This window comes from Eretmochelys imbricata, chromosome 3 (genome assembly GCF_965152235.1).
Source record: "Eretmochelys imbricata isolate rEreImb1 chromosome 3, rEreImb1.hap1, whole genome shotgun sequence".
Lineage (NCBI taxonomy): Eukaryota > Metazoa > Chordata > Testudines > Cheloniidae > Eretmochelys > Eretmochelys imbricata.
The window spans coordinates 55325341-55345606 of record NC_135574.1 but is presented as its reverse complement, the minus strand read 5'-3'; the positions used below and the strand labels follow the sequence as shown (position 1 = coordinate 55345606).

Sequence of the window (20266 nt, the reverse complement as noted above, 5' to 3'; positions counted from 1 at the left end):
TCCATTACCCACCTTCCTGTCCCCCTGTTGGAGTTGTCGGCAAGAAGGAACTGAGAGGGCATAGGGCTGGCAGCACCTGATATACCGACATATGAGCATGGCACTCAAGGGGGCACCACAGCTGGCCATATGGATACCGCTAAGGCAAAAATCTCCGACGACCACGCACTTGGGCGCGCACGCACCTAGAATGAAGTGGACATGAGAAACACATCTCTAAGAACAACAGTTATGAAAAAGGTGGGTAACCGTTTTTTTTCCTGGGAATGGGTCAGCCCCGGCCCTTCCTTTCAGGGGAAGAGCACGTCCCATCCTTCCCAGCTGGGACTAGCTGAGCCCAGTGCAGGATAGTAGCCACCTGCCGGGGAGTCCTCAGCCCCACCCTCCTGCTCCTGCTCTGCAGTGATTTACCTCTCCGCTGGCTGCTCTAGGGACCTGAAATGACACATGGGGAGGAGCGCATGACTGCCCTTGCGGCTTCCCTTTGCTTCCCCATCAGAAAGTCATTTTTGTGTGGGGGGAGGGAAGAATTCTGCAGGGGACATGAATTTGGTGCATGCGCAGTGGTGCAGAATTTTCCCAGGAGTAACTGGCCATAAATCTAAACAGACAGGACTTATCAGAGCACTTTGTGCCCTGCCTATGGAGGGAGACTTCACTTACTCAGCCTCCTCAGGTGATCGCATCAGATCATCTTCACCAGAATCCGAACTGTCCCTTCCATGGACAGACAGTCCAGGGAGAAATCCCTTAGGTGTGCTCGTAAGTCAGTGGGGTCAGTAAGAGATCTGCAGAGCTAGAATCCCCATATGTCCTCTTTCCCCAGGTCCTATTTGGGCCCCATGGTGGGGCGGTGGGGACAATTCATATGTTAGGAAACCAGCTGACTAGATCTCCAAGTCAAGGTCTTCCTTACTAAAGCATTTGCTGCAGCCAGCTTCATCACCAGTTTCAACTCTCTCTCTATCAATGAATGAAAATACTAATACATATATATATTAGTAGAGGAGGGACAAGGAGTCAGTGGAGATGATCTTTCCCAAACACCAACAACCAGTGGCCATCTCCCTGGACAGAGCAACCAATCCTAGATCTACAGCCTCTTCAGACAAAGTGTTTTTTGGAACATAATGAAATTAGTGAATACTCTGGACGCTCCTCTGGAGATACTCCAAATAAAGCTGCATAAACTACTGGACATTTGCAACCCTCTCTGTCAGGTAGAACGGCCCTACAAAAGGCCATGTAAGTTACATAGGTACATCTCTACCCCGATATAATGTGACCCAATATAACACGAATTCAGATATAACGCGGTAAAGCAGCACTCTGGGGAGTGGGGCTGTGTGCTCCAGCGGATTAGCGTGTCTGGCTCTGACACGCTGCTCTGAGCAGCGTGTTAAGTGTGCCGGGCTGGGGCCAAGGGGTTGAATAAGGGGCAGAAGGTCTCGGGGGGGCAGTCAGGGGACAGGGAGCAGAGGGGGTAGGATGGTCTCTGGAGGTGAGGAATGGGGGCATTGGATAGGGCGTGGGAGTCTGGGGGGGGCCTGTCAGGGGACAGGGCTGTGGATAGGGGTCGGGGCAGTCAGGGGACAAGGAGCAGGGGGGTTGGGTGGGGTTTTGGGAGGGGTGGTTAGGGGCGGGAAGTCTCTGGAGGGGACAGTCAGGGGACAAGGAGCAGGGGAGGTTGGTTGGGTCAGGGGTTCTGAGGGGTCAGTCAGGGGGCGGGAAGTGACTATTAACGTAAATGCTCGAGGCCAAAGCAAGTTTGATATAACATGGTTTCACCTATAACTCGGTAAGATTTTTTTTGGCTCCCGAGGACTGTGTTATATCAGGGTAGAGGTGTAATTGTGTAATTTTTTTTTAATAAAGGTTTATATTAACTTTGACTTTACTCTAGAAATGATATATGAATGTTATATCTCTTTTATGTTAACTCATTTGAAAGAGACCTCTTGCGCTATTCTAACTCTGGACTTTACTGTAAGTAGAACTAAATAGTCTAGCCCAACATTTGAAATTTGAATGAAGCAATATCTAATTCAAATCGAGGTGAAGCTTGGAAAAAATTCACAAAGCTATTCAATCTCTTTTCTAAATTGGACTATTAATTGTTTCAGCTCTATTTGTAATTAATTGTCTTATGTTTTAAATCAGGCAGTTTTCCTTCCCTTACCACCTCAAACACTATCAAAATGAAAAGTTCTGATATATATAGCATCTCGTGTTAAGAAACCTGTTTTTAAAATTAGATGATCAGCCACTCTTGTAATTTGATTGGTGTTGAGTATTTGTAATGTTAGTGTTTTCATTTCTTTTTTCAGCTTATATATTAATATCGTTCTCTTTTAGGTTTTTCCACTTGATTATATCCTCATTACAACAATTATTATGTATTTTATCTTCACTTCAATGGCAGGGATTCGAAACATGGGTATATGGTTCTTTTGGATAAGGGTAAATATTACTTATTTACTAAAATTTAACATTTATAAATTACTGTATTTAAAAAGATATTTAAAATGTATAACAGATACAAAAGGACCTTGCAGAATTTTCTCTATCATATTCTAAAAGCTAAAATGGTGTGAAGCAATTATTCTTTTTAAACAATATTACAATAAATTGTTTTAGCAAGAGTCTTAAGAGTTTCTTCCATGTTTTGAAAAGCTAGATTGTATTTTGGCTTGATGGCCTAGTTTAAAGGAGGGCAAGCAGTTTCAATTCGAGACAAAATTTCAACTATCAAGCCAGCAGAGTCTGGGAGCTTTGTGGAAGCAGCACATTCAATGTATTGCCAACCCTAAGTATTCAAATATCATGACTTATGTGTGGAGGCAGAGTGTAGGGGTGTGGAAGACTCTGTGTGTGTGGGGCGAGGGAGTGGGGGGTTGGCTTCTGGTTTTTTAGGCTTGAGGGTGGAAGTCACCTGCCCCAAAAGTGTGAGCGCATTTCAGGGTCAAAATTCAACCTTCAAATGTTCCTGCAACAATGTAGACTCTTGTTTGTTTGCTTGTTTGCTCAGAAGAAGACTCCTCTTACCCTTTCCTAATCTCGAGAGTGGAGGAACTACCAGTCTGTCCTCCTCCCTTACGATTACCCTATCTGTTTTCCCTCCCCGCATTTTCACTTGTCCACTCGGTTTTCTCCCCCATGGTCTCTTGTCTCCAGTCCCAGATCTTCTCCTGAACTCCACATTCCCCTCTCTCCTCAGTTTCCTGTCCAAGTCACTAACCTTAAAGTCCAGAGAGTGGCCATCTTTACTAAGGAAAAAGTTGTGGCCCATTGCCACATGCAAAGCCTGTAGGCAGCCTTCTTGAACGAGGATAGTTTGGCGTCAGCCCCACTGAAAATAAAATGAGGTGGTGACGGTCATTTGGAATAAGGAAAACTGCAAATTTTGAAGGTAGGGAGCTTAGATCTTAGGATATGTTGTAAAATATTGTTGATAAGGTTTGATCATTTGTTGTCAGCGATCTCTAGAGGATGATCTTTCACAGCTTTTATTTTTCATGGGTCCTTTGGTAAATGAAGAGTCCCATCCTTGAGCCACAGGCTTGTTGGAAGACATTGCAGGTGGTGGAAGACAGAGCTGGCCCATGATTGCTGCATGACAGTTGTCTTTCCTTTCTTTTCTGGTGTTTTTCTGCGACCAGGTCAAGGCAATTTTCCTCAAAAGTGGACGTTTCCTCTCTGACAAGTCTTTGCCAGTTACCCCTATCATGGGCTGCTGTCTCCCAGTATGTGGTGTTGATGCCACATCTCTTGATGTTTACCCTGAGGATGTCTTTAAAGTGTTTCTTTTGGCCTCCCCATTTCCTTTCTCCTTTGGTGAGAGTTCATCAGGCATGTGCGCACAGTGCCTGCTTCACCTCAGCTGATGCTGGGTAATCAGGGCCTCAACAATGAAGATGTTGGCCTCTGTGAGGACACTGACGTTGGTTCAATGATCCTCCCACTGTTTATTGAGGATCTTCAGAAGAAAGTGCTTGTGCTGGCATTCCAGGTTTCTCAGGTGTTTTCAGTAGGTCACCCAAGTTTCACAGCCATAGAGGAGAGTTTATAAACTAACTTTATAAACCACGACTTTATAAATTAAGAGTCTAATATGTGTTCTGATGTTGTGATTGTTGAACACCCAGCAAGACAGTCTGCCAAAGGTAAGGCTGGCAATTCGAATTCTGTGATGAATCTTGATGTCTGTCTGTCCTCTGCAAGAGATGACTGCCAAGGTAGGCAAAGTATTCTACATTTTCCAGTTCTTCTTTGTCGATGTAGATCTTCCTTGCTGGGTCTGATTGACCGGGAACTGGCTGGTGGAGAACTTTTTGTTTTGCCAATGTTCAGAATAGCCCTAGGCTTTTGTAAGCTGTTTGCTGCCATCAGGACTGATTTGACAACAGCAACACTAAGGTTACAAACAAATGGTGGGAGGACAAAGCAAAAGAAATCCAAACATTCGATGACTCACAGACATGATATGTGGCCCTTTTTTTGAGAGACCAAGACCCTGTATGTACCAAGCACATGTGGCCTCACACCTCTGAGATCTGAAGATGGTAGTACCCTTCTTAAAGATAACTAATCTATCGAAGAGTGCTGGAAGGAACACTACCTAAAGCTTCTAAATCGAGAATTGACCTTGACTGACGACACCACCAACTCCATCCCTCAGCACCCAATCAGGAAATCTCTTGCCAACCCACTAACACGCAAGGAGGTCCGCAAAGCAATTAAACAAACGAAGAACAATAAAGCACCAGGTCCTGATGGCATACCAGCTGAAGTACTGAAAGTGGGGGGAGAAACATTGGCTAACAGGCTTCACTTGCTGCTCCTCAAAATCTGGCGCACTGAAGAAATCCCTGCTGGCTTATGTAATGCTAACGTTGTAACCATTTTCAAAAAGGAAGACAAGGCCAACTATGGCAACTACCGAGGCATTGTCCTTCTCTTCATCATTGGGGAAATTCTTGCTAGAATCTGACTGAATTGTTTGCTCCCTCTTGTAGAGGAAGTACTTCCAGAGCCCCAGTGTGGCTTCAGACCATCACGAGGCACAACCAACATGATTTTTGCAGCCAGGCAGATCCAGGAAAAGTGTCAAAAACAACACCAGGAGCTGTATATGGCCTTTATCAATCTGACCAAAGCCTTCGACTCTTTCCAGAGTCTCATGGTTGACAATCATGTCAAAGTTGGCTGCCCACGAAAATTTAGTACCATTGTAAGACTCCTCCTTGACTAGATGACTGCCTTCATCTTGTGCAGTGGCTCTACCTCTGAGCCCTTTGTCATCCGAACTGGAGTAAAACAATATCGCATTTGACGGCAACCTCTTCAACCTTTCCCATCTCTGTGCCAGAACTAAAGTAATATCTTCAACAATAACCGATCTCCAGTATGCAGATGATTGTGCTGTAGTTGCACACTCAAAGGAGAATGTGCAAACAGCCCTTAATTGCTTCTCTGAAGCTTGATCATTTGTATGGTATATGTAGAGGCTTTTACATTTACAGCTATGTCTTTGGGAGAGAGGTGTTTTGAATATATTTCTACTGTCTCAACAGTAGAGTTTCAGGATGTAATTGGGGAAATAACGAATATAAATATCTAGTATAAAAGCCATGTCCTTTAACAGATATCAAGTTAGATAACCTAGAGAAACAATTATGATCTAATATTTGTACATATCTTGTTTTTTTTTTAGTTGTATAAAATTAGAAGAGGTAAAACTCGGCCCCAAGCGCTATTATTTCTCTGTATGATACTTCTGTTGATTGTTCTTCACACAAGTTATATGATCTACAGTCTTGCACCTCAGTATGTCATGTATGGAAGCCAAAAATACCTGGTACAGGTGAGACTTTTCCTTTCATAAGGATATATATAACTTACCTTGTTTTTTAAAAATGTGTTAAAATTGCATATATGGGGTGAGGCAAAGCACAGCCCTGCTGTATACCTATTTTTGAAGGGATACAACCATAAGAATCTCCTAGAGTTATTGTGCCTCTAGATATTTTGGAGGAGTACAGCCTGGAGAAACTCTGTGTTGCACCCTTTTACACAATGCAGCGTGTAGTTTCTGTCTGCTCTCCTGGTCTGTGTAGAGCTGTAGAGGGACCTAGTTCTGCCCCCATCTAGAAGGAAATTACATTTGTTGCTACTAGCTTCCAGTAAGCCTCATGTTCCCTCAATACAGGAACTGCTTTTTATTATTTTCATTATATTCTGATAATGGCCAAGCTCCCCAATCAGGAATAGGGTCCCATTGTGGAATTCTCTGTATAAATTCATAGTAGCTGCCCCAGACAGCTTGCTAATCTAAAAACAAAAAAGTGGAAGGCATAATAGGATACAAGGTCATCAGAGTAATGGAGGGCATATGTCAGGGTTCCTTACCCACTCTGAACTCTAGGGTACAGATGTGGGGACCCGCATGAAAGACCCCCTAAGCTTATTCTTACCAGCTTAGGTTAAAAACTTCCCCAAGGTATAAACTTTGCCTTGTCCTTGAACAGTATACTGTCACCAACAAGCGCTTTAAACAAAGAACAGGGAAAGAGACCGCTTGGAGATGTCTTCCCCCAAAATATCCCCCCAAGTCCTACACACCCCCTTTCCTGGGGAGCCTTGAGAATAATATCCTAACCAATTTGTTACAAAATCATCAAAGACCCAAACCCCTGGATTTTGGAACAATGGAAAAATCAGTCAGGTTCTTAAAAGAAGGATTTTATTAAAAAAAAAAAAAAAAAGAGATCAAAATCATCTCTGTAAAATCCGGATGGAAAATACAGGGTATTCAGATTCAAAACACAGAGGATCCCTCTCTGGGCAAACCTTAAAGTTACAGAAAACAGGACTAAACCTCCCTCTTAACACAGGGAAAATGCACTTAAAACAAAAGATAAGCTAATCCACCTTGCCTGGCCTACGTATACTGATTGCAATATTGGAGACTTGGATTAGGATGGGTTGGAGAAGATGGATTTCTGTCTGGCCTCTCTGTCCCAAGAGAGAACAACCACGTAAACAAAGAGCACAGACGAAAGCCTCCTCCCCTGCCCCAAGATTTGAAAGTATCTTGTTCCCTTACTGGTTCTTTAGGTCAGTTGCCAGCCAGGTTAGCTGAGCTTCTTAACCCTTTACAGGTAACAGGATGTTGTCTCTGGCCAGGAGGGATTTTATAGCACTGTATACAGAAAGGTGGTTACCGTTCCCTTTATTTTTATGACAGCATATGTCTTGATAGTTCTGTTTTGAAACAAATTTTTAAACCTTTGTCTAATTTTTTTAAAATTATCCCAAAAATTACTTTTATCCTGTAAATGTCCTACTTAATCTTAGCCTTTTTCTACAGTATAAATTTATAATTATCACTAAACTTTTCCATTATTCATTTTAACTACTGCTTCTTTTAACTCTTGCATCACTGTATTTTATCATTTTTAAGCTGTGCCATTTTATTCCATTCCATACTTTTTTCTATTTTAAATTAGTTTTGATTCTTGCACTTCGTGTTTATTGTATTTATCTCTTTCTATTTTTAAGAAAAAAAGGTACCTAATCATTGGGAACTTCAATCTGAGTGGCATATGCTGAAGGTCTCATTCTACCAGTACTAATATGTTCTTGGAGTTTCCAAAACTTAGATGACAATTTCCTAATTCAAAACTCTTTCATCTAACATGCATTAGATGGGATATTGACAGATATAGAGAAATGGATCTCTGAATTAAAAATCAGTAGTTGCTTAGGTGCATGTGATCGTGACTCAGTTGCTCTTTTTACACATAACAGATGTAAAGTCCAAACTAGTAATATGTACTTTGTGAAATTGGCCCTTTTAAATCACCAAGTTGAAAACAATTCTGAGCCGAAGGAGCTGGGGGAAAGAATTTTTAAACACAAAAATGTGAACAGTTGGGACCCGTTAAAAAAACATTTTGACTAGATGCCCAAGTCGTCTCAGTTCCAAAATTGAGAGAACATTACACTGGTTAAGACAGCCTGGTTTAGGTGAAAGCAGCCATTAAACACACAATGTATAACATGGGGAAATGGGGGAGGAGAGAGAAATAACTGTAAATTAGAAGTTGGGAATTGTCCAAAATCAATAAGGGAAGCAAATGGACACTTTGAGAAATCTATGGCCTGCAAAGTTAAAGATGGTAAGGAATTTAAGTATATTAGGAACAGACAGAAACATAATACTAGATGGAAATTTTAGAATTGTCAATGCAAAAAAGCAGAAGTGTGGAGCAATCTCTTTAAAGTGTTTGGAAAAGACCCAAGTCATTACTCATCATCATGTGACATGAATATAATACTTTTCATTCTAACCCAAGAGGATGCTCAACAGCAGCTACTAAAGCTAGACATTTTAAAATCAGCAAGTCCAGATAACTTGCATCCATGTCAGAGAGTTTTAAAAGAGCTGGCTGGGGAGCTCTCTGACCCATAAATGTTTATTTTCAATAAGTCTTGGAAACCTGGAAATTTCAGAGGAATGGAAGAATGCTACTGTTGTGCCAATATTTAAAAGTGTAAATAAGGTGAGCTGGGTAATTACAAGCCTGCTAGCCTGATACTGAAACTCAACAAAATATTAGAATGGCTGATATGGGCCTCAGTTTAATGAAAAATTGAGAGTAATATAATTGTCAATCAGCATGGGTTTATGGGAAATAGAATCTGTTAAAGTAACTTGATATCTTTTTTTTCCCATGAGATTACAAGTCTGGTTGATAAATGTGCTGATGTAATATATTTAGACTTCTGAAATGCATTTGACTTAGTACTGCACAACATTTTGATTAAGAAACGAGAATGATACAAATCAACAAGGCACACATTAAATATATTGAAAACTGATAAGTCTCTATGTAATTGTAAGGAGGGAATCATTGAGTGCTTTTAGTGGGGTCCCACAGGGATTGGTTCTTGGTCCTATGCTATTTAACATTTTATCAATGACATGGAAGAAAAATAAAATCCCTTAGAGCAGGGGGTGGGCAAACTACGGCCCGCAGGCCTTTTTTATCGAGCCCGCGAGCTTCGGCCAGGGGAGCAAAGCCAGGGGCTTGCCGCGCTCCACCCGGCGCTGCTGGACCAGCAGATTTGTTGCGCTCCGGCAGGGAGAGCGGGGAGTGAGGCTTGCCGCGCTCCACCTGTGCTCCTGCCTGCGGAGCGGGACCAGGGGGCTTGCTGGGTGGAGCGGGACCAGGGGCTTGCCTGCCCAGTGCTCCTCAGTGATGAGCAGTTCATTTTGAGCACCATCTTCGAGGAAGATTCTGCACACAAAACGCCGCATTCTGCAGGCATGACCTCACCACCCCTATGCAGCAGTGTGCCAAATCCCCTCCCGGTTTCCTATGGCCCCACCCTCAAGTGGAGGGAAACCGTCCAGGGCCGCAGCTGCTCCGCTTTGGGTTCTTCCGCAAGTGGCACAGCTGCCTCAGTGTCACATTGCCAGCAGGGCCCATAGGAGGCCATGGTACCCTCCCATGAAGCCCCCCGCGCACCATGTCTCATGAGTCCTCTTGCCACACCGCGGTAACATCCCTTATTATATACAAAATTTTAATGAACACAACTGTGCAAACAGAATTCGAAGTACAACAGTACGAACATTTTTGGGGGGAGGCTGGAGCATAAAGTTACAGGTGAGTTTACACCTGCCTCTTCTTGTCCATCTGGATTCTGGGATAGAGTGCCATGGCTCAAAATTGTCAGAGGCACTAACTCCTGACAAATCCAGGCTAGAGAGAGGGCCCAGTTTTTTCACAGTGCATGCCATCTTGTAAAACAGCAGTTTGAAATAAGGGCAGCAGTTAAGATTTTCTTTTTCCTTTCAAAAATGAGTGCTGCAAAAAAAAAAAAAAAGTGGACAATGAGTGTTGGGTTTTCAACAAAGAACGGAATACAAAATACTTTTTCACAAACGTGAACTCGAAGGCTGTATGCCTGATTTGTCAGGAGAGCATCGCGGTGTTCAAGGAGTACAACTTGAATCACTATTTTTCAACAAAGCATCCTAATTATGGCAGCAATTTAACAACTGAGGGAAGGGCAAGAAAAGCTGAGCAACTTGCCACAAACTTAAAAACTCAGCAAAATATTTATGTGCTACAGTCTGCAATTCAGGAAGCCACTACAAAGGCAAGTTACGTTCTGACATTTAAAATCGCTAAACAAAATAAGCCTTTTGCTGAAGGGGAGTTTTTTGAAAGAATGCATGGTTGATGTTTCTAGCATGCTGTGCCCGGAATACCAAAACAAATTTGAGAAGATTCGTTTGTCACAAAGAACAGTTACTCTCCGTGTAGAAGTGATTGATGAATGTTTGGCTTCTGAGTTGAACAAGAAAGCACAGGGCTTTACGTTGTTTTCATTAGCTCTCGATGACAGCACTGACATTAAGGACACAACACAGTTACTGATTTTTGTCAGAGGAATTGATGACAAATTTGAAATCACAGAGGAATTTTTATCAGTGGAATCAATGAAAGGCACAACTCAGGGATCAAGTGCAACTAAGGGATCGGGTGTATGGGTGCCTTGAACATCTGAAGCTCCCCTGGAGTAAACTGGCAAACATAACCACAGATGGATCACCAAATTTAACAGGGAAAAATGTAGGACTTTTACTTTGTCCTGAATTCTTTTTAAAAGACGACGACCCTAATAAAGGTGATTTTTCTGCATTGTATTATACATCAGGAGGCCCTCTGCAAAAATGTCCAGGACATTGATCATATTGTTCTCACAGTAGTGAAAATAGTGAACTTAAGGGGACTTAATCATCAGCAATTAATTTCCCTTCTTGAAGACACTGATACGGAACATCAGGACTGACTTTATCATACAAATGTCCGGTGGCTTAGCCTAGGAAAGGTATTGCAGTGAGTGTAGGAGCTCAGAGATGAAATTTGCACTTCTCTGGTGATGCAGGGGAAAGAAAATGATTTCCCTGAATTAAAGAACTCAAACGCTGTGTGCGACCTCGCTTTTCGTGTGGATATCTTGGCACATTTAAATGAACTTACTGTAAACCTACAAGGAAAAAATGTTCGTACACAAATTGTATTCTAGTGTGACAGCTTTCAAAGCCAAGTTAGTCTGGTTTTCAAAACAAATTAAGGACAAAGTGTTCGCTCACTTTCCAACACTGAAATACTTGGAAGTGTCATCAGAGCAGAGAGAGAAGTACAGCAAAATTTTGAGTGACTTGCACAGAGAATTTTCTCATAGATTCTCTGACTTTGAGAAGATAGAGAAGACACTGAAGCTGGTGTCATGCCCACTGTCATTTGACTACAAGAAAGCCCCACAAGAATTACAACTGGAGCTCATTGATCTCCAGTGCAATTCTACCTTGATGGAAAAGTACAGTTCAGAAAAACTGGATGAGTTTATGCCTCCTTGAGTGAAACAAAGTTCTCAAGTATCCACCAGGTGGCACAGAAAATCCTTGTTTTGTTTGGCTCCACCTATGTGTGCGAACAAACATTTTCCCTGCTGAATTACAACAAGTCTCTCTACAGATCCCAGTTAACTGATCAGCATCTCGGCTCGGTATTGCGGATTTCCACAACAAGAATGACACTGGACTTTGATGCCATTGTAAAAATGCGTGACCAGCTGTATTGTTCACATTAATCAAAGAAGGCATGGAAAGGGGTTTAGTTTGGTTTAATTATTGTAATACATTGTTATGGTATATTTATAATAATAAGTAAGGTTTTATGTTTATTTCCACTGAAATGTATCTGTATTAAATAGAGTTTATTTGAATATCTCTGAATTGTCAATTTTGTGAGCGTTCGTGGCCCGCCATGAGGTAGTCAGGGGGTGGGGAGGGGCAGGGGCCAGGCTGTTTGGGGAGGCACAGCCTTCCCTACCCGGCCCTCCATACAGTTTCACAATGCCGATGCGGCCCTCGGGCCGAAAAGTTTGCCCACCCCTGCCTTAGAGTTTTCAGATGACACAAAAATTAGAGGAGTGGTTAATAATGAAAAGGGCAGTTCACTGATACAGAATAATCTAGAGTGTTTGGTAAAATTGGTTCAAGCAAACACTATGTGTTTTTAATACAACCAAGTTTAAGTCATACATCTAGAGGGGAAAAAAATGTAGGCCTTGCGTATAGGATTTTGATGTCTGTCCTGGGAAGCAGTGGCTCTGGAGATGATTTTGAGGTCATGGAGGATAATCAGCTGAACATGAGCTCCTAGACCAACACTATGGCGAGAAGCATTGCATTGGCCTTGGATATATAATCAGGAGAATCTCATGTAGGAGTAGGGGCTGTTTCCTTTGTATTAGACACTGTTGTAACAGCTGCTGGAATTCTGTGTCCACCCAAACAAGCTTAACTCCTCTGTAGTATCATCATGCAACAACCATACATTTGTGTTTAATACTTTTTATTACTTGTAATTACACACTTGATTAAACTAATTTTAAACACACTGATTTTTTTCCTGATTTTCACACACACACACACACACACACACACACAGTATTAGCATGGGAAAGGGATAGACATTTGGGTGTCATAACGGAGTACTTTTGTATACCGTAACATGTTTAGGTTTATTTAAAGTTTATCCTTAGCTTTGGGTCACCTGCATGTACAATAAGATTTAGACTTACTGCTTTTTCTAGTAGTTGGGCCATGGAGGATAAAAGGAATTGCTGCCTTTCAGAGGCTTAACCACCTAGCTTAGTTACTGCATCTCACTGACCAGTCTGTATGTCTCTGCCCCACCCCGGCAGACCCTCTGACAGATATGCCCTCTGAATTCCCAAGTGTTTATCGTTGATCGTTGCTTTCAGAGTACACCTGTACTCCTGCCTCACTCCTAGGACAGTACACTCTCTGGGTGCACAGTGGAGTCAATGCAGCAGTACCTTAGGCCATGTCTACACTTACCGGGGATCAATGCTGCTGCAATCGATCAGCGGGGGTCGATTTAGCGGGTCTAATGAAGACTGCAGAGCACACTCTGGTCAACTCTGGTATTCCACCAGAGTGAGAGGAGTAAGGTAAGTTGACGGGAGAGCAGTAAGTCAACCTAAGCTACGTGACTCAGCTACGTTATTCACAAGGCCTTAGTGTCACATGGTAAATCTTCTCTAGTAATGGAGAAGAATAGGTCATATTTTTCCTATTGTCTTTCATCTAGCAGGGAGCCAGTACATTTGCAAATGACCTGAGCTGCAATCAATAGGGTCCACTCACTGGTCACTGTGAAAGACATCTGATTTTTTTGTTCAGCAAATGCAGCTGTCTTATAAATTTGTTTGCTAGCAAAGAGCAACTACCTGGAAGACCTTAATTCCTTGTTAGATGCCTTAGTCTAACCCAAGTAATACTTTTTTATTGAGACAATTCTGGATTCTTAAAAAGGCTGTACTTTTTCTTCCAGAACAAAGAAATTTAAAAATCCTTTCAGCAATAAAATTACTACAAGAGAATTCATGTTAAAGATGTTCTTTCTCAAGCTGATGAGCCTTATGGCTTTGACAGCATATGTACTTTAGTATGTCATGTCATGCTAGCCAAATACAGACAGCAATATTTTGAAACTGATACAGCCAGGGATGTATTCCTATCCCTTACATGGTAGACTCAGCATCTCTCTGCCCTGGAAAGAGTTGCTTTCAACTTTCCAGCTCTCAGTCCCAGTCACCTTTGACACTTCCATTCTAGGCTGGGGTAGCTATTCTAAGGATTTCTAAACTCAGTCACTTGAATTTCTGGGAGGAAAAATCTTCATGTCAACATCTAGAATTAAGGGCATTATATTGGGCTCTCAAGTCCTTTTTCCATCTTGTATGTGGCAGAGTGAACCAAGTACTTCCTAACAACATTGCAGATGTCTTATGTGAGCTATTAGGGGGAACACCTTCCAGAGAGGCCATAGCTCTGTGGGATGGTCCTTAGTACACAGTACACCAAATTTATCCATTTGGTAGCCACCTTGCAGGGAAGGACAATATTACTGGTGGATCAGCTGAGCAATGACTTACACGATCAATATTTGTTGTCACTCAAGAACTCAGTAGCAAACATCTCCCTATGAGTATATGTGGAGACAGACCTACATGCAACAAGATGCAACACCAAAGTTTAGAGGTTTTGCTTCAGAATAGGAGCAGATAATCAGTCCATAATAGGTGGGATTCTTCTAGACTAAACAGGGACTCTTTCTAAGTCAGGAGAACCAAACAAGAGGAAGGCCAAGGTTATTGGGATTCCAAGGCATGGATAAGATGTCCTGGAAGAGTTGCAAGGAGTTTCTCTCTCCTCTCCTGCGCCCCTGAACACATAATTTCAAACCTATTGTCCCCAGTAGAGAGGTCAGAATTCCCATATGGACACAGACTCTCTCCACTGGACAGCATGGGCCATAGAATTTTGACAGATCTAGAACTGTCCTGTTTGGAAAAGCTCCAGGAGATTCTGTTAAAGCAGTCAACTTGCCTGTTATGATTGTAAGTGAAAAAGGTTCTCCTTGTGGGCAACCAGCAATAACATAAACCCAACTTCAGTTCCCATTTAATCTATACTTGTGTACTTATTTCACGTGACATGCTTGGGACTTTCAATACTATCAGTAAAAGTACATCTCCAGTTGATCAAAATAATGTATCCAGCTATAATTTAGTTAAAAGGTTATTGAGCAGATCTTTCTTTTGGTTAGAGAATCCGTGCCTAAATGGGACCTAAATCTCATATGTAATTAGCTTGTGAGACTTCCTTTGAACCAATTGGAGACTGTTTCCTATTTCATCTCTCAATTAAGACAGCCTTTGAAAAGATATATGTAGGAAACTGTTCTGTACTGGCAATGGCATGAGCTAGGGGTTTTCTCATCTGAAGTTTGATTGTATGGATACACTGACGTGCAAATGGTTGCCAATTTTCAGCAGTTCTTAACATGTTTTCAAGAAGCTTTCAGGTACATAAGTGGTGGTTCTTCCCCTCGCGTATTTAAATCAATGAAAACTAAATTTGTTACTACATGAGCCTTGAATATAAAAGTCAAAACTGAGAATTCTATTCCCTGCTTTTTCTTAGCTGTGGTTGAACATATTTTTTTAAAATTCTGCTAGCGTTTATTGCATATTTTAAAAGTTAGTTTGTTCTGTGCATGTTTAATCTGTTCTTAGTACCCTGCTTATGTAGAAATCAGAATTCGGTTTTTAGTATGTTTTCATCTGTATAGTGGAGTTAATTTGCTGTTCCCATTTCTCCATTGTAATCTTTCTTCCTATGCTTGCAAATTCCAATTAATCTGTAAATATCCCTATTGGGAAACAATATTTGCGTAGACATATTCAGCAATTCTGTAACTTTTGATTCTTCAACTTCCCATCCTTTTTAATGTTCAAAACCTTAAAAGAGAAAAAAGCATCTTGTAGTGGAGGCATTGGCTTGTGCAATTTTCTTTACACTAAAAAGGAAGAGGGTTGATTTAGTAAGAAAAGATGGCCTTGTGGTTAAAGCATTGGACCAGGACTAATCTAAAATATGACAGGATGAGGAATTGAATCCATATCTCCTGACTATATCACTGACTAATGTTACTTTTGAAAACTCAGGGAAGTTGAAAAGTCCCAGAATGCTGGAGAAAACCAAATGTAGCACTGATCTTCAAAAAAGAAGTGTAATTCTAGCAATTGCCATTTAATCTATTTTCAATACCTGGGGGGAGCGAAACTTTTAGAATGAACTTTTAGAATGAACAAAATCTTATGAAGTCTTCTGTTTGGGCTCCTTCTCTCATACCTACATTACCTTGGGGGAAGAGAACATATTCTGAGCTGAGTAAGCCATGTAAACCCCTGGTGGAGGCACACATACTCCAGTATGCTTTCAAAGCCCTTAGACTGGGGCAGGCAAACTTTTTGGCCTGAGGGCTACATCGGGTTTCCAAAATTGTATGGAGGCCCGGTTAGGGGAGGCTGTGTCTTCCCAAATAGCCAGGCGTAGCCCGGCCCCCACCTCCTATCTGACCCCCGCTTCTCCCCCCATGATGGCCCCATCTGGGACTCCTACCCCATCCATTGGCCCCTGCCACCCCATCCAGCCCCCTCTCTCATTCCTGACTTGCCCCCGGGACCCCTGCCCCATCCAACCACCCTTTCTCCCTGTCCCCTGACTGCCTTCCCCCGCCACTCCATCCAGCCACCCCCCTCCTTCCGGCCTGCCCCTCCCCGGGACCCTTGCCCCAGCCAACCACCCTCTTCCCCGCCCTCTGACCCCCATGACCCCTATCCACACCCCCATGCCCTGACCACCACCCTGAACTCCCCTGCCCTCTATCCAGCGCTCCCTGCCCCCTTACCGTGCTGCCTAGAGCACAGGTGGCTGGCGGTGCTACAACCACACTGCCCAGAGCACCAGTCAGACCGCGGCTCTGCAACTGCGCTGCCCAGCCCCCCAGAGTGTTGCGCCGGTGGTGTGGCGCACTGAGGCTGCAGGGGAGGGGCTGGGGGCAAGCGTCCTGGGCCAGGAGCTCAGGGGCCTGGCAGGAGGGTCCTGAGGGCCATAGTTTCCCCATCTCTGCCCTAGACCCTTGTGATGTCAGTACAGTACAATCCATTACTCTAAGACGATATTGCTTTCCACTTCATAGTTTTCTTCTCTGCCCTCATTTCATCCTTTTCCACCTGCACATTGCTCTGCTACCTGCTTCTTTATCTCTGATTTACCATGCTCTTCCACCTACCTTCTGCCTTTAGAAATACGCTTATTAGCCTATCCCTTTCCAATAAAAGAAACCACTTTTAAGCTTTCAGTTAATGTTTTTTAAAAAAATCAACCAAGTTACATGCAGTTTAAGTAAATGCATCACCTTTAACTGCAACCCCTGCATTCTCGTCTCTTAACCCACTCCCTTTCATATTTCTCTTTGCCTGTTCCTTTTTTGTTTAGTTTGTAAGCTTTTCAGAGCAAGGACCACATCTGTTCTGTGAAGTGTCCAGTAGAATTCTGAGTACTCAATAAATGAAGAAGAATAAAATTTGCCAGACAAACTGGATTATTTTTGATAGAAATGCAAAATTAATTTCTGAAGAAAAGTAACATCTTTAATATACTTACATTTGACTATTGAATAGAATTTGAACGCTGTCCTATAGAACTAAGACTTAATTCATATTGGCTTGAATGTCTGAATATCCTTGAAGAGTCTGATGATTGACCAAAGGGATAGTAAGCCAAACCTTATAAACATGGCAGGATAAATGGGGATAGTTTCTAGCAAGGGTATTGCTTGGTTTGTTATTAGACTTGGTCTTACATAGTGAAATAAAATTGAGACCCTAAATTAGGAGGAGTTTGGGAGAAATAATAAAAATACAATATGCAAAAGCAAGCTAGAAGCTTCCCATCTCAGATAATAAGATATGATCCATTCTCCAAGGAGCCTAATGAGGCAGCAATGGTTTTAGGGTGTTGAAAGACTCGAATAACATCAGTATGCTCAATCAGAGAATGAGTTTCTCAGTAAAGACTGGTGCACAACATGGTGTAATAAAAGTAGAATAATCTGGAATAAAATCAACACTACTTAATTAGCTCATATCTTGTAGGTGTTATGTGGACTATTAGAAAATAACAAAATCAGAAAGAGTATTGTCCTTGTGGATTAGGTCAGGAAGGGTGTTCAATGTGTAGGAATAAGTAGGGAAGAAAGTGCAAACACCGAAATAAGTTGTGGAAGAAGTGAATGAATAGAATATTGAGGCTGGCATCATTTATGAAGCAGACATAGTGGGTGGGAATAATGTGACTGGGCTGTTGTTTCCTTGAATAGTGAGGAAGAAATGAACACCTGTCATCTGAGTGGAGGGTGGGATGCTTGTGGTGGATACTAGGGAGAAATGTAATGGTGGGCTTTTGGAACCAGAGAAGGAGGGCACTCTTCTGCCCATTGCCCCACCTTTCTCCTGTTTCTCCTTGTAACTTCCTTACATCTTGCAGTCTGAGGAAATGCCTGTCTCTACTTTTACAGGAGACCTTATTTGAGGCCTGGTGTCTTGCAGGGGCAAAGATAACTTGAGAAGCCTGATCTAGAGGTGATGTATGTATACATTCAGTTAGGCAGCTGTCATTTTCACTGGATCAGCTGGCTGATGATTCCTTCAGGAGATCAATCTGCAAAGGTTTATTTAAAAAAAAAAAGCCTCTTTTGTGAAAGTGATCATGACTCTCCCAGTTGACAGGCACATGTTCATTTTAGTTGCAAACAACCATCAAGACATGCAAGAACGATCAAGGGAACTGGGGAAATCAGATGTCTGGGCATAAAATAAGCAAATAAAGTTCAGCTTCAAAAAATGTCAGATAAGTAATCTGAGGGAAACTAATTTGAAATATGGATACTGAGTGGGAGGGAGATATCTGGGAAGCATAGGAGCAGTAGTGGGCAGCTAATTAGGCCCACATTTGAGATGCAATATGGCACTGAAAAGAGCTAATGCAATTTTATGATGCTTACATAGCGACATCATAGAGCTATACTGCTCTAGTGTACCTATGGCTAGAATCAAGTCAGTAACACTTCCACAGTGCCTAGCTGGATCTTTCAATCCATCATGTGATCCAACAGCTTTAGCTCATACAACTATGTTTATCAGGTCCCTGTATGTACAGTCAAAATGGTTTAGCATTTAAAAATGTTTATCATTTGTTAAAATGTCATCAACTAAAGCTTAATTATGAAAAAGAGAATCCTTTGGAGCAATTTTATACTGCGAAACTATTCTGTAATACTTCAGAACCTGCAAAGCATTGAAAATAAACAATGGCATGCAAAGATTAAAGACGTACTGCAAGAATTTTTTAAATCTTTTTTTCCTGCAAGCAAAATTTAAAACATCTATAAAATATAGCTGTGTCAAAATGATTTCTTGCAAGATTTATATGCTTCAGAAAACACCACATTGCATAATGTATTCACCTATATAAAATGTTCTTTTCTGATGTTACATATTCTTCACACAGCATAATATGACACTTGTTGATGGCCAGCCAGGGAATGTTACAACATATGTGCCTAAAGTCTGTGATGCAGATGCCCCAGAAGGTAAGACAAACAAAACTTTTGTTCAGTGCACACTTCCTCTGTTACATAATTGTAGAAGATTGGTTACTTCGTTATATTTGTGTCCACTAGTAAGAGAAACCACTAAAATTTTATTTTCTTAAAAGATAATTGAGCATTTGCTCCAGCTTCTTTAGGGTTTATGTCCTCTGTGTTAAGGTTTACTTACAGAAGGTAGAAATGTAGCCTAGTTAACAGCCTAGTAAATTCCCATTTGTGGAAAGAAGTCTACTCTGTAGAATATAAATCCTAATGCAATGCATTTTACTATACAGACATAAAGATCTAATGTAACGGATCTCCCACTCGCTTAAATAATATACATGTGTTAACAATACCCTTCACAAAATTTGTTTTTTCAAGGTTTAGATCAGTTTCTGAAAGGGGAAGTGTAAGTGATTTTTTTGGTGGGGGATTGGTGCAGCATCCAGAAAACTGTTATGCTAGCAAATAATTCTGAAATGCATCCTTTTTACAGTGAAAATTCAAGAATCATATAATTACATAGGCTTGTAATCATAAATGTTTTCAAATTTAGTAAAGGTGTATATATAAACATCTAAGAAATGTTATTGAGCCAGAAAAATGTAGTCAGAAGTCTGCCTAATAGAAAATTCATGCCCACCAAGCAACTTACCAACGATCCTGGTGGATTATACATCACTGACCATTTATAATCAAGATGGCATGTTTTTGAGGCCACAATCTTTGCATTTAAAAAAAGTATTACTTCTTCAAAATCAGCAAAAATAGATTTACAGCCATCTAAAATAATCCATGAATTTTCAGGATGAAGCAGTGGAGTTTGTGCTCCAATCTTGGCATATTTTTTCTGTGATGTAAAAGCTTGCACAGGCTGTGGAAGGGAAGGTTGAAAAAAGGGGGAAAATGGATATGTATTCATAAAGCCTGGGGTCGGCAGAAGGAAGGTTTCTTAAAAATATTACTAAGCACAAAGCATGCTTATCAATAATTGGTAGAAAAGACATGAGTTTTGTAATAGCTTTCCATATAATTCCAAATAAGCTATCGTCTCTTTCTCCACAAGCACTTACACAGACGCTGGGATCTAAAACATTTTTTTTCTTCCCATCACAGGGTAATGATTGAAAAAATCACATTTAATTTTAAGAGCA

The 20266-nt window shown here is 41.5% G+C and overlaps 1 protein-coding gene across 5 annotated transcripts in view; it reads left to right on the top strand.

The window, feature by feature from the left end:
- LMBRD1 (LMBR1 domain containing 1) overlaps nt 1–20266 on the top strand; it is a 241864-nt gene that overhangs the window by 183217 nt on the left and 38381 nt on the right. The window contains exons 12-15 of one of the 5 annotated variants that reach the window (XM_077812668.1): nt 2356–2460; nt 5714–5863; nt 18039–18077; nt 19031–19112. In XM_077812668.1, coding sequence (XP_077668794.1) covers nt 2356–2460; nt 5714–5863; nt 18039–18077; nt 19031–19112 — 376 coding nt within the window. Of the gene's footprint in view, nt 1–2355; nt 2461–5713; nt 5864–12879; nt 13006–18038; nt 18078–19030; nt 19113–20266 lie in introns of those variants that run through there. The other 4 variants (XM_077812671.1, XM_077812670.1, XM_077812672.1 and 1 more) reach the window with 4 other exon arrangements.